At 36.4% G+C, this 12,946-nt stretch overlaps 1 protein-coding gene across 1 annotated transcript in view; it reads left to right on the top strand.

Moving 5' to 3' along the window:
• The window catches only part of TMX1 (thioredoxin related transmembrane protein 1), a 50,069-nt gene that overhangs the window by 23,487 nt on the left and 13,636 nt on the right, over positions 1-12,946 (top strand). Inside the window, 1 exon segment of the mRNA XM_072629715.1 lies at positions 9,560-9,675. Within this exon segment, the coding sequence (XP_072485816.1) occupies positions 9,560-9,675 (116 nt within the window).

The raw sequence follows: 12,946 nt of genomic DNA, 5'->3' as shown, positions 1-12,946 counted from the left end.
AACGTGATAGATAGGACTGATGTTAAAGTGAAAGGATGCCAAATATGCTAATTAGGTGACTTGGGGCAGGATTAGGGAGTCGTCAGTATATGCAAGCAGTCCAGATGCTGAGCCACTGGAATGGATGGGAAAACTCAAGAAGTCAGCAGAGATAACCTTGCTGAGGCAGCAAAGTTGCCCAAATATGGCCCTTAGGCTGGCACCAGAGAGAGTCCTTGGGGGTGTGGTACCCCTAGAATAGCTTTTATCTGAGGTATTGCAGGGTCTACTCTGTGCCTGTAACAAGAAGAGAATTTTCTCATGGTGGGGGCTGGGGGAGTGGCTAGGTGCCTTAGATATGGTTTTAGGGCTTTTGGAGGATCCAGGTCCCACCACCCCATCAGTAAAATGAGAAAAAACTCTTTGTCAAATTTCTCTGATAAGGGTTTTGTATCTGAGAACTATAGACATATATACACATGGTAAAATTATTTATCTGAAATAAAGGAAAATTGAGACACAAAATTTCTAAGTATAAATCATTTAATTTGCAAAGCTAGCATTTGTGTATTAGACCAGGTCAACAGACTCCTCAGATGTCAGAGACCCTGAGTGATTTACAGAGCTGATTTTTGTAATAGAAAAGAGAAATTAAAAAAAAATTACAGAAAACTTCTTTTGGATATAATTTCATTGGACAAATGAGGTTACCTGGTTAGTTAGGCTTTCTTAATCCTACCCTAGAAGTCCTTGCTTCTTTTATATTTTGGTACAAGAAATGATACTTTAAGGGGCCCACAGAGTGTTTGACATGATTTCTAGCTTCTAGAAGAGGATACTTGCTTCAGGGAGTCCAGGAGAAAAAGGAAACTATGTCTGGGAAAGAAGAACTTATGGTTGGTGGTTGGTAGTTACTGGTTATACCCCAAATAAACCATCAGTAAGAAGAAAATCCCTATATATGCCACAATATTTATAGCAGCACTTTTTGTGATAGATAAATATTGGAAATGAAGTAGATCAATTGGAAAGTGACAAATAAATTGTGATACATGAATGTAATGGAGTATTACTCTGCTGTAAGAAATGATGCCTGGGATGAATACAGAGAAGCATAGAAAGTCTTTTATGAACTGATGAAGAGTAAACTGAACAGAGCCAACGCAATAATCTACATGGTAATGACCAACAATGTAAATGAAAAGGATGGTACTTTATAAAACCAAGAGTAACACTGTTGATTACGCTCCTTGATACTCTCTTCTTTCTAAATATTTGGAACACCAGTCTCTCCTGATTTTCCTCCTACATGTCTCCTTTACTGGATCCACATCTATCTCATCCCCTCCAACTGTTCAGAATACTATCCTGGGTTCTCTTCTCCCTTTATACTATGTCACTTTGTGATCTAATCAGCTCCCATAGATATAATTATCATCTCTATGCTGATGATTTCTCCAATCTGCTATTCCTGCCCCAGTCTCTCATCAGACTGACTTGCAGATATCTAGAACTGAATATTCAGTAGACGTCTTAAATTCAGTATGTCTAAACAGAATTCATTATTGTTCCCCCTAAACTCCCCTGCACCAGAAAAAAAATACCTTCTCTATTACTTTAGAGGGCAACACCATCCTCCCAGGCTCTGGAGAACAAAACCTGGGTGTCATACTTGATTCCTCACTGTCTGTCACTGCCCCCTTCCCGTATCCAAGCTGTTGCCAATGCCTGTTGATTTCACCTTTGTAAAATCTTGAATACGCTCCCTCTGGCATAGTCACTACTCTAGTGCAAGCCCTTATCATCTCACGCCTTGATTACTGTAATTAGACTCTCCCTACTCCAGTCCATTCTCCATTTAGCTGCTAAAGTGATTTTCTTATAAAACAGGTCTGATCACATCACACACCCTCTTCCCCCTCAGTTAACTTCAGTGGCTTCCTGTTGCCTCCAGGAACAAATACAAAATGCTTTGTTTGGCGTTCAAAACCCTTTATAACCTAGCCCCCTCCTTCTCTTCCAGTCTTCTTACATCTCACTCCCCACTTTAGACTGATCCAGTGCCTTCTCACTCTGCTACAAACAAAATGCTCTATCTTTTGGCCCTAGGTATTTTTCCTAGCTGTTTCCCATAATTGAAATGCTCTTCTTCCTTTGCTCTGACTACTGCCTTCTCTGACTTCCTTAAAGTCCCAGCTAAAATAAAGATCTTCTACAAAAAGCCTTTCCTAAGGCTTATTATTAATTCCAGTGCTTTCCTCCTTTTAATTATTTCCTATTTATTTTGTATGTTGTGTATTTGTTTGCATGTTTGTCACTTCTATTAGATTATAAGTACCTTGAAAGCAGGGACTATCTTTTGACACTTTTTGTATCCCCAGCACTTAACCCAGTATCTGATGTATAGTGCTTAATAAATGTCTATTGAATTGAATTGAATATTAGGATTTTGTAAGGACTCTTACATCATCTCTTTATACTAAAGTTATTCTTGTTCCGTTCTTTACGATTATTTACTCGTACTTTTTAAAGTTTTGTCTCATTTGCTTATATTTCAGAGTTTCTACTCAGCTCTGATCTTTTCATCAGGAATGCTCATTAAAGGTCCATTTTTTTTTCCCTGTAGTATTATAGACAGTTTTTCTAGGTAAGTTATTCTTGGTTGTAAGGTTCTATCTCTTAGCTTCTTTAAGTAATGTCATTCTCCAAGCTCTCCTTTCCTGGCTGCTAAATATTTTGTGATACTGACTGTGGTTCCTTGATACTTGAATTCTTTCTTTATGTCTGTTTGTTGGGCGTGGGGGGAGGGAGTGTTTTTGTTGTAGTTGTTTTGGAGGAGCTATTTTGGTTGTTTGCTTTGACCTGAAAACTCTAAATTTGGCTGTAATATTCCTGGGAATTTCTTTCAGGAGATGACCAATGGAGGGTTTTTTTAAAATTTTCACTTTGCCCTGTGCTTCTGAGGGATCTGGACAGTTTTATTTAACGATTTCTTGAAATATAGTATCTTAGATTCTTTTTTTTCCAGGTTTTTTTTTTTTTTTTGGTCATGGCTTTGAGATAGTTCAGTGATTCTTGGATTCTTAAATCATTTTTCCTTCTGTTTTTTATCGGTTGTTTTTACTAACATTTTCTTCTATTTTTTTGGTTTTCTTTATTTTTAAAATTAATTTGTTTTCAGTTTTCTACAATCACTTCCATAAATCTTAGATTTTTTTCCTCCTCCCTCCCCAAAATGGAATACTATCTTATATGGATTCTACACATACATTCTTATTAATCGCATTTTCACATTAGTCATGTTGCATAGAAGAATTAAAATGAATGGGAGAAACCATGAGAAAAACCCAAACAAAACAAAACGTAACATAATAGAGAACACTACTTCATTCTGCATTCCAGTTACATAGTTCCTGTTTTGGATGTGGATGGCATTTCGCCTCAAGAATCCTTTGAGAGTGTTTTAGGTTCTTGAATTACTGTGAAGGGCAAAGTCTACCAAAAAAATTCCTCACACACTGTGGTTGTTACTGTGTACAATGATCTCCTGGTTCTGCACCTTTCACTCAGCATCAGTTCATATAAGTTCTTACAGGCCTGTCTGAAGTCTGCCTGTTCATCATTTCTTATAGCACAATAGTATTCCATTACATTCATATACCACAACTTGTTCAGCCATTCCCCAATTGATGGGCATCCCTTCGATTTCAAGTTCTTGGCCACCACAAGGAGAGCTCTTACAAATATTTTTGTATACGTGGGGCCCTTTCCCATTTTTATGATTTCTTTGGGATACAGTCCTAGAAGCGATATTACTGGGTCAAAGGCTATACACATTTTTGTAGCCCTTTGGGCATAGTTCCAAATTGCTCTCCAGAATGGTTGGGATAGCTTGCAGCCCCACCAACAATGAATTAGTGTTCCAACTCTCCCACATGTTCTCCAGTATTTATCATCTTCCAGTTTTGTCATGTCAGCCAATCTGATAGGTGTGATGTGGTGCCTCAGAGTTGTTTTGATTTGCATCTCTCTAATCAATAATGATTTAGAGCATTTTTTTCATATGACTATAGATAGCTTTCTTTTAATTTTTTTCATTAATTCCCTTGATATTCTGGACCTTTTGTTCTTCCAGATGAATTTTGATATTATTTTTTTCTAGCTCTAGAAAATATTTTTCTGATAATTTGATTGGTATGGCACTGAATAAGTAAATTAATTTAAGTGGAATTGTCATTTTTATTATATTAGCTCTGCCTACCCATTAGCAACTGATGTTTTTCCACTTACTTAGATATGACTTTTTTGTGTGAAAAGTGTTTTTTAATTCATATAGTCGTTTTAGCAGGTATACTCCCAGATATTTCACAGTGTCTACCATAGCTTTAAATGAGATTTTTCTTTCTATGTCTTGCTATTGGGCTTTGTTAGTAATATATAGAAATGCAGATGATTTATGTGGGTTTATTTTGTAGCTTGCAACTTTGCCAGAGTTGTTTATTATTTCAAATAATTTTTTACTTGGTTCTCTAGGATTCTGTAAATATATCATCATATCATCTGCAGAGAGTGATAAACTTAGTTTCTTCTTTGCCTATTCTAATTTCTTCAATTTCTTTTTATTCTCTTATTGCTAAAGTTAACATTTGTAGTACCATATTGAATAACCAGTGATGATAATGGACATCCTTGTTTCACCCCTGATCTTATTGGTAATGGATCTAGCTTATATATAATGCTTGCCCTTGGTTTTAGGTAGATACTGCTTATTATTTTGTGGAAAGCTCCATTTATTCCTGTGCTCTCCAGTGTTTTTAATAGGAATGGGTGTTGTATTTTGTGAAAAGCTTTTTCTGCATCTATTGAGATAATCATGTGGTTTCTGTTAGTTTTGTTGTTGATATGATCTGTAATGCTGATAGTTTTCCTAATATTGAACCAGCCCTGCATTCCTGGTATAAATCCTACCTGATTATAATGTGATAAGTTGTTGTGTCTTGTGATATGTTTCTGTATTCTTTTTTCTAAAATCTTATTTAAAATTTTTGCATCTATATTCATTAGAGAAATTGGTCTGTCATTTTCTTTCTCAGTTTTGGCTCTTCATGGTTTAGGTATCAGAACCGTATTTGTATCATAAAAAGAATTTAGTAGGACTTCTACACCACTTTTCCCAGTCTATATAGTATTGGATTTACCTGTTCTTTAAATGTTTGTTAGAATTCACTTGTAAATTCATCTGACTCTGGAGATTTTTTTCTAGGGAGTTCATTGATGGTTTGTTCAATTTCTTTTTCTGAGATGGGGTTATTTAAGTATTCAACTTCTTCTGTTAATCTGAGCAATTTATATTTTTTAAAATATTCATCCTTCTCCCTTGGATTGTCAAATTTATGGGCATACAGTTGGGCAAAGTAATTTCTAATTATTGTTTTAATTTCCTCCTCATTTCTTACTTTGTTTTGTAACAACTTCTTCACTCATGGAGTCATTAACTTCTTTTTTTGCCAATTCTAGTTTTCAAGGAATCTGTTTAGTAAGTTTTGTACCTCTTGTACTATTAATTCTCTTACCAAATTTTCATCACTGTCATTTCTAATTTTTTCCCATTCTGACTTTTTCATTCAAAAATCATTGTAACTTTTTTTTTGTTTTGTCTAGGAATTCTAATTGAATGTATGCCTAAGTATGGTGGTTTTGTGTGTGTGTGTGTGTGTTGTAAAAGCTTTATTTGAAGCTAATTTAAAAATTATTCTCTTCTAGGTTTGTGTCTTTAGTATCCTTTTCTCCATAATAACTCTTTATTATGGGCTTCTTTGCTCATTTTTTTCAGCCTACTTTTTGATTTTAGATTTTATGTTAGAACTCTGTGCACTTCTCAGGTAATGTCAGGGCTTAGTTTGTGCCCAATTGAGTCCTGCTATTCCTTTCTTGGGATATTGAGTGTTATTTTATTCTGGGATCTCTGGGACAATTCAGGTTGGGAATTTGTAAGCTTTTAATGCTCCCAAAGTGGATCCATGGTGAAGTGTGAGTTCTGCTTCAGAATACCTTTCTGACCTGTTTGTCCTTCCTTGAAGTTCTAGTACTCTGCTGCTGGACATGGTCCATTGTTAGCTAACTTGAAACTCTGTGGGTTCAGACTGACAAAATTGGAGACTCTCCTGCACACTGTAATCTCTGCCCCAATTAATATTCTGCAGGCTTTAGATTGGACTGGCACTAGAACTGAGACCCTTACTTACCTTCAAGGGTCACAGCCATAGTTCCTTCTTACTTCTATACTTGTCCCTCTTTCAGGAGTCTAGGGTCCTTGACTGCTTTAAAAAACGACACCCCCCCCCCCCCAAGAAAACCCCCCCAAAGTAAAACATACTGATTTTTTTTACTTTATATACATTTACAGATATTTTTCAGCTTTACAGATGATATAGATGTATTTCATTTTGTGAGAAATACCTTGTAACAAAATAAAAGTAATAATACAGTAACTTTATCCAAAATCCATGCAGCATTTCACATTTGTAGTACTCTTCCTTCTCTTTACATTAACAAAATTTATTTTCACCACCTTCTACCTCACAGCCCAATGGGAAAGAAAAAAGGAAAAATTTCTTCTAACACATATTCATAGTCAAATAAAGCAAATTCCTTCAAAGCTCTACACAGAAATATCTGTCTCATTCTATGCCCTTAATCTTTTACCTCTGAAATCATGAATATACTCAGTTTTGCTGGGTAGGTGATTCTTGGTTGTAATCTTAGCTCCTTTGCCCACTGGCATATCATATTCCAAGCCCTCCAATACTTTAATGTAGAAGCTGCTAAGTCTTCTGTCATCCTGACTGTGGCTTCACCATACTTGGATTGTTTTTTTTCTGGTTACTTGTAATATTTTCTTCTTGACCTGGGAACTCTGAAATTTGGCTACAATGTTCCTAGGAGTTTTCCTTTGGGACTTTCCTTTTGACTTTCAGAGGTGATTGGTGAATTCTTTTAATTTCTATTTTCTACTCTGGTTCTAGAATATAAAGGTAGTTTTCTTTGATAATTTCTTGAAAGATGATGTCTGGACTCCTTTTTTGATCATGGCTTTCAGGTAGTTCAATAATATTATAATTCTCTCTCCTGGTTCTAGTTTCCAGTTTAGTTCTTCCATTGAGACATTTCACATTGTCTTCTATTTTGTCATTCTTTGGTTTTGTTTTATTGTTTCTGGATTTCTCATAAAAGTCTTTAGCTTCCACTTGCCCAAATTCTGACTTTTAAGAAGTTATTTTCTTCATTGAGCTTTTGTACTTCCTTTTCCTTTTCCATTTGGCCAATTCTACTTTATGAGGAGTTGTTCTCTTCAGTGAATTTTTGTGTATTTTTTTCATTTGATCAGTTCTGCTTTTCAAGGCATTCTTATTTGGTTTTTGTACCTCTTTTACCATTTGGTCTAGTCTGTTTTTAAGGTGTTATTTTCTTAAGTATTTTTTTTTGTGTGTGTGTCTCCTTTACCAAATTATTGACTCTTTTCTTATGATTTTCTTTTATCACTCTCATTTCTCTTTCCAGTTTTTCCTTTACCTCTCTTACTTGATTTTTAAAATCCTTTTTCAACTATTCCATGGCCTGAGACCAGTTGATATTTTTCTTGGAGTTTTTGGATGTAGGAAGTTTGTTGTTATCTTCTTCTGAGTGATGAGTTTTGGTCTTTCTTGTCACCATAGTAGCTTTCTGTAGTCAGTTTTTTTGTCTGTTGTTTGCTCATTTTCCTAGCCTACTAGTTGACTTTTAAGTCTTGGTTAAAATAGGGCTTTGCTTCGAGGGTGGAGGGTGAACTGTCCAAGCTGTTTTCAGAGATATTTCTAGGGACCTGTAAGTTTTCATTTCTTCCAGGGTGGTATGATCTAAGGAGAGGTGTACTTACTCCTCTCCTGGCCTGTGCTCTGGTCTGTGAGTGACCACAAGCACTGTTTTCTGCCCTTTTCCCCCCTCCACTGTTGCCACAAGCTCTGCTATGCTGGTGCTCCTCCTCCTGAGACTGCCACCCAGGACTGTGACCCAAATTCGAGTATGTTCAAAGCAGCTATCCTGTCATAGTGCTAGCAAAAAAGACCCCTGTAATCTCCTTCTGACCTGTTGTTTGTTCCCCTTATCATCCATGAGCAAATAACTCTCAAAGCAGCTGCTGCTGTTGCCAATTCAGTCACTCCTAAGGTGTGCTCCTAGTTTGCTGAGGCCAGGGCTATGCTCTCATGAAGGTGTGACAGACTTTTCCTGCAGGTCTTCGAAGTTGTCTTTGGAGTCTCTGTGCTGAGAAGTCTGGAAACTGCCACTGCTGCCAGTGATTCATTCACCCTGAAACCTGCTCTGGGTTTTCTGGGGCCTGGTCTGTGTTGATGTCCAGTCTGTGCTGATGTGGCCTGCTCTGGACTGTGCTTGTCTCTTACCTTGCTGCAACAGATTTTTCCTGCTGATTTTGTCATGTCTTGACGTGGAAATTTGTTTCACTCTGTCTTTTTGTGAGTTCTGCTGCTCTAGATTTTTAAAAGGTATTTGTAAAGGTTTTGGGGATAGCTCAGGTGAATTCCCTGCCTTTACTCTGCCATTTTGACTCTGTCTCCCCTCTTTAGTTTCTGTATTTTTTGCCACCACAAAAATATTTACTACATTTTTTGTAGGTAGTACCTTTTCTTTTTATTTTGATCTTTTTGAAGTATATAATAGTGATATATAATTCGGTCAAAGACAATGCTATATTTAATAACTTTTTAGCATGATTCAAAATATCTTTTTAGAATGGTTTAGCTCATTTTGAGCTCTTCCAAGTGTCTCTTCACACACAGCTGTTTTTGGTTTAAGGAAGATTTGTGTTCAAGATGTTGTATTGAGAAGTATTGAAGGTGCTGTGTTAAGAAGAAAATTCCTTTTTCCTATTTTTTTTAGTGATTAAAAGAAGTTGCCATGAATAGATGCTGACTTCTGTAAAAGGGGTTTTTTTTTGCATCTAGTGATAACTTTTTCCCCTTATTTTTCTTTTTTGCTGTTTTAAACTCATAGTTCTTAATTGTTGAACCTGCTATAAACCTGGCTTGGTTGTGATTAGCTAGCATTTTGTCATTTTTCATTTAATTTCTAATTCAGTTACAAAAACTGTTATCATGATCAGCTCATAGATATCTTAATACTTTTTACAGATTTGGATTTGTATGCTATAATTTATATTTATTAACAGCTATTTTTGTCATGAATTTTGTTAGAGGAGTTTATTATAGATCCTAAGTTGAATTTGCCCCAGAATTATTAATGATTATTACAGATTTCGAAAACTTTGATTATATGATTTCAAAATCTGGGAATTCTGAAGGAATTAGCAAGTTTTTCATTTTTCTTAGTAAACTGGATTGTGTATCTGTTAGAGGAGAAATGGGAGATTTTTGCTGTGAATCAGTTTTTTTTTTATACCTAATAGCCACATAAAACCTAAATAGCATTTCTTGAATAAAAAAAATATAAATTAAAACAAAACTGTTGTTTTCTTTTTTCTTGGCCATCTATGTTATTAATGTTTTACTTACCTTTTTTTCCCTAGTTATGCTCCATGGTGTCCTGCTTGTCAGAACCTTCAGCCAGAGTGGGAAGATTTTGCTGAGTGGGGGGAAGATCTTGAGGTTAATATTGCAAAAGTGGATGTCACAGAGCAGCCAGGTATGGTTACTCCATTTATATTTGTAATGTGCTTTTCAACATTATAAACATTTTACTGAACGACAATATTGTATATTTTAATGAATTTTAAAATTTTATTATCATATAATTATAAATATATGTACATATTATATATATTATAATGAATGTAAATTTTAATATTTCATTTGTTATATTGTTTAAAGTATCTGTACATCATTATAGTTCATTAGTATTTATTGAAAAGTCTTCAGATATTACTATGATTTTGAGTAAAATTTTATAATATTTGGAATAATAGAATTCAGAATTGGAAGGTACCGCAGAGACTTAACTTGAGTTAAATAACCAATTTTTTTTAAACTGAAGCTTTACTTGACTATTAAATAATTGAAAAATAAGGTCCCAGGATAAACAAGATGAAGTCATGTAAGTTACTTAAAATAACTTTAACTTTCCCCTCCAAAAGGAAGAATGTGCTCTATGTAGGGCAATTACAGCTAAATGTGAAGGAGAAAGAAGATAAAATTCCACAAGGTAAAATTCTCATGATAAGGTTAATACTAGAGAACTCTAATCTTTAACAGATTCAGCATTCCTTACCCATCAACCTCCATGTGCCATAGCAGGAGAATAAACTACATGCAAGTTTGTGCAGGAATCCCTCTTGAAATGCTTCTCTGTACTGTTGTAGAGACTTTTCAAACCCTCCTGTCCCCACCTCCCCAACGCACCCACACACACACATACACCCTTAAAGGAAACACTGACTTTCCCCAGCCACATGGAGCTCACATGGAAAGGGGTGGGAGGACTAATAATATTCTGTCTTTTGACTAGCTACTTGTGACAGTACCTGAAACTCTTCCCCCTCTGCTCCCAAAGCATTAAGTGCCGTGCAGCCTAGCAAGAAAAATGGAAGCTGAAGGAGGATTCAGGGCAGGTTACCAGCTGGTCTGATCCTCTCTCCTCAGAGGATACTCTACACAGGGACCAGTCCTATAAACCTTATTATCCTCTAATACAAGGAGGCTGAGCCAGTGTTGCAGCCTAGCCTTGGGACTGTACCCACCAGCAAAGGGGAGGCATCATGATGTGAGGAGGAGTGAATACCAGGAAGAAAAAGATTGAAATAGCAAAGATTTCAAGAGAAAAGCCTCAAAGACTAGAGTGTAAGCCGATGGATGAATCCACAATTGGAGTCCCAGAGAGTAGGAAGAATAAGTAGTAAACCTAATAGAAAAGTGAACCAAGTATCAGATGAAATTGCAGAGTACTGTGGATTCCCAACAGAGAATGCAGAGACAAGAAGAAGTGATCATGGTAGTTCAAAAGAGAAATGGAATGTATAAAAGAAGAAGTTGAGGATGGATATTGATCTAAGCTTAGAGCTCTCGATTCAGAATGAAAAGAACAGATTAGAAAACAGTTCAGTGATGTTATAGAATAGACAAGGAAAGAAAGATTAACAAATTTGGAACACAAAAATACTGAAATGGAAAACCTCACAGAAGTGAAGCGAAAGGTAACTATGTTAAAAGAGTACTTACTTGAATTCCATGCAAACCATAACTGCTGATTTTGAAGATGTGCAGAGATAGTGTAGGGATCATAGAGGAATGTGACAGTCTGAATCCTACAGTGCAGGAAATAATTCAAGAAAACTACCCATAACTTCTGAATACAGACAGATAGCATCAGTAGAGAATCCACAGGTTACCTTGAGAAATCACACACATGTACATACTCACATGTGTACACTTTGAAACCCAAGATACAGTCATGAAGTCTAACCATTTTGATAACATTTTTTGCAGATTTCTTTTCAAATAGGAAAGTGTGGCTTTTAATACAAGATTATTTCATAGTCATGGGCAATTGCAGGAGAATAGGATAATACATTCCCCAAAAAAAGAAGCTAAAGCTGCAACTCAGAATGTCACATACCCTGCAAATCTGAGGCTAATAATTAATGAAGAAAGGATATTTAAAAAGAGAAGAATTTGAGGCATTCCTGGAAAGGAAAAAATTGTAAGCAGAGTATTAGATTTCTAAGTACCTCGGACAATAGAAAACTTTAAAAGGTAAATAAAACTCTTTAGGCAAAGAGTGAATGATAAAATTAATCACTCCATGTTTAAAAGTTTTTTTTTTTAATTAAGAGAAAAAGATTGTTCATCAAGGAATAAAAATAGGTATGAGGATTCAAGATGTAAGTGGAACAGACAGAAATGAAGATGGAAGAGCAGAATTGAAGCACTGTACTCTTTTTGTTTTTTCTTTTGGCTTGGCACATAGGAAATACTTTATAAATGCCTACTAATTGAGGTCCCTTCAGGAATCAGTGTATTTTGTAGTACAGGATCACAGAATAGGAAGGTGTATAAATGGGGAAAGGAGAGAAGGGAGATAGGGAAATGTGTGGTGTACCCCTACCAAATCCATAGGAGAATAGTGAAGGAATGATGATTCCTATAGTCTCCTAGGAGAGAGGAAAGATTCAAGAAGAATGGGAGATATGACAAACACACAGGTCTGAGGGTGTGTCTTATGTTGGAGGACCTGCTTAAAAAACTTCCATGGACTAAGAGATATATGTCTGTTATGGAAGATGAGGACCTCATGATTGGTTTGTACTGAGAAAAGCTAGTACATTGAGAGATCATCTTTCTTCATGAGCCGTATCCTGTCAGAGAAGAAGAAATGTATGATCTCCTAGGGCAGATAGCACCAAGCATGATTTTAGGGGCAGAGGAAAGATGCATAGAACCCAGACATGAGATGGTTTTGACCTTTGTGAAGGAGACTATTATAGTAAAGTGTGACAGTTTGAGAGACATAGTTTCTCGGTAATTGAATCATTTTCTTAATAAGCCCAGCACATTATTTTTTGGCTTTTTTCCTTTCTTCTAAATTTGAACTCTGCTCCTAGGGTGGAGGGGTACTATCTCTGGCATTTTGTGCTAGTGACTGTGTGCCCTGGCCATTTACCTGGTGGTGTACTGATGTTGCCCTGAGGCCCACAGAGACCCTTGTGTCTGATGCTGTCCTGAGGGTGTGGGGTATAGATTGGCTGGTGCTTCTGGAGGCTGTAGGGGTCTGGCAGCTTAACCTGGTGCTAAACAGGGGTCCTAGTAGTGATGGGTGTGTGCTGAGGTCAGGTGGGTTTTCCTCTGTATTTCCTTGGGGCTACATTGAAGCACATGGAGGCCTGTTTGCCCTGGACTGTGCTGAAGCACTGGGAAGTCTGGCCACTGTAGGATGCCTGCCCGCCCACAGCTGTACTGAAGCA

The sequence above is a fragment of the Notamacropus eugenii genome, chromosome 1 (genome assembly GCF_028372415.1).
Source record: "Notamacropus eugenii isolate mMacEug1 chromosome 1, mMacEug1.pri_v2, whole genome shotgun sequence".
In the NCBI taxonomy this organism is placed as follows: Eukaryota; Metazoa; Chordata; class Mammalia; order Diprotodontia; family Macropodidae; genus Notamacropus; species Notamacropus eugenii.
Note: the sequence above shows the minus strand (reverse complement) of the source record. Positions and strands in the feature narration are given on the sequence as shown.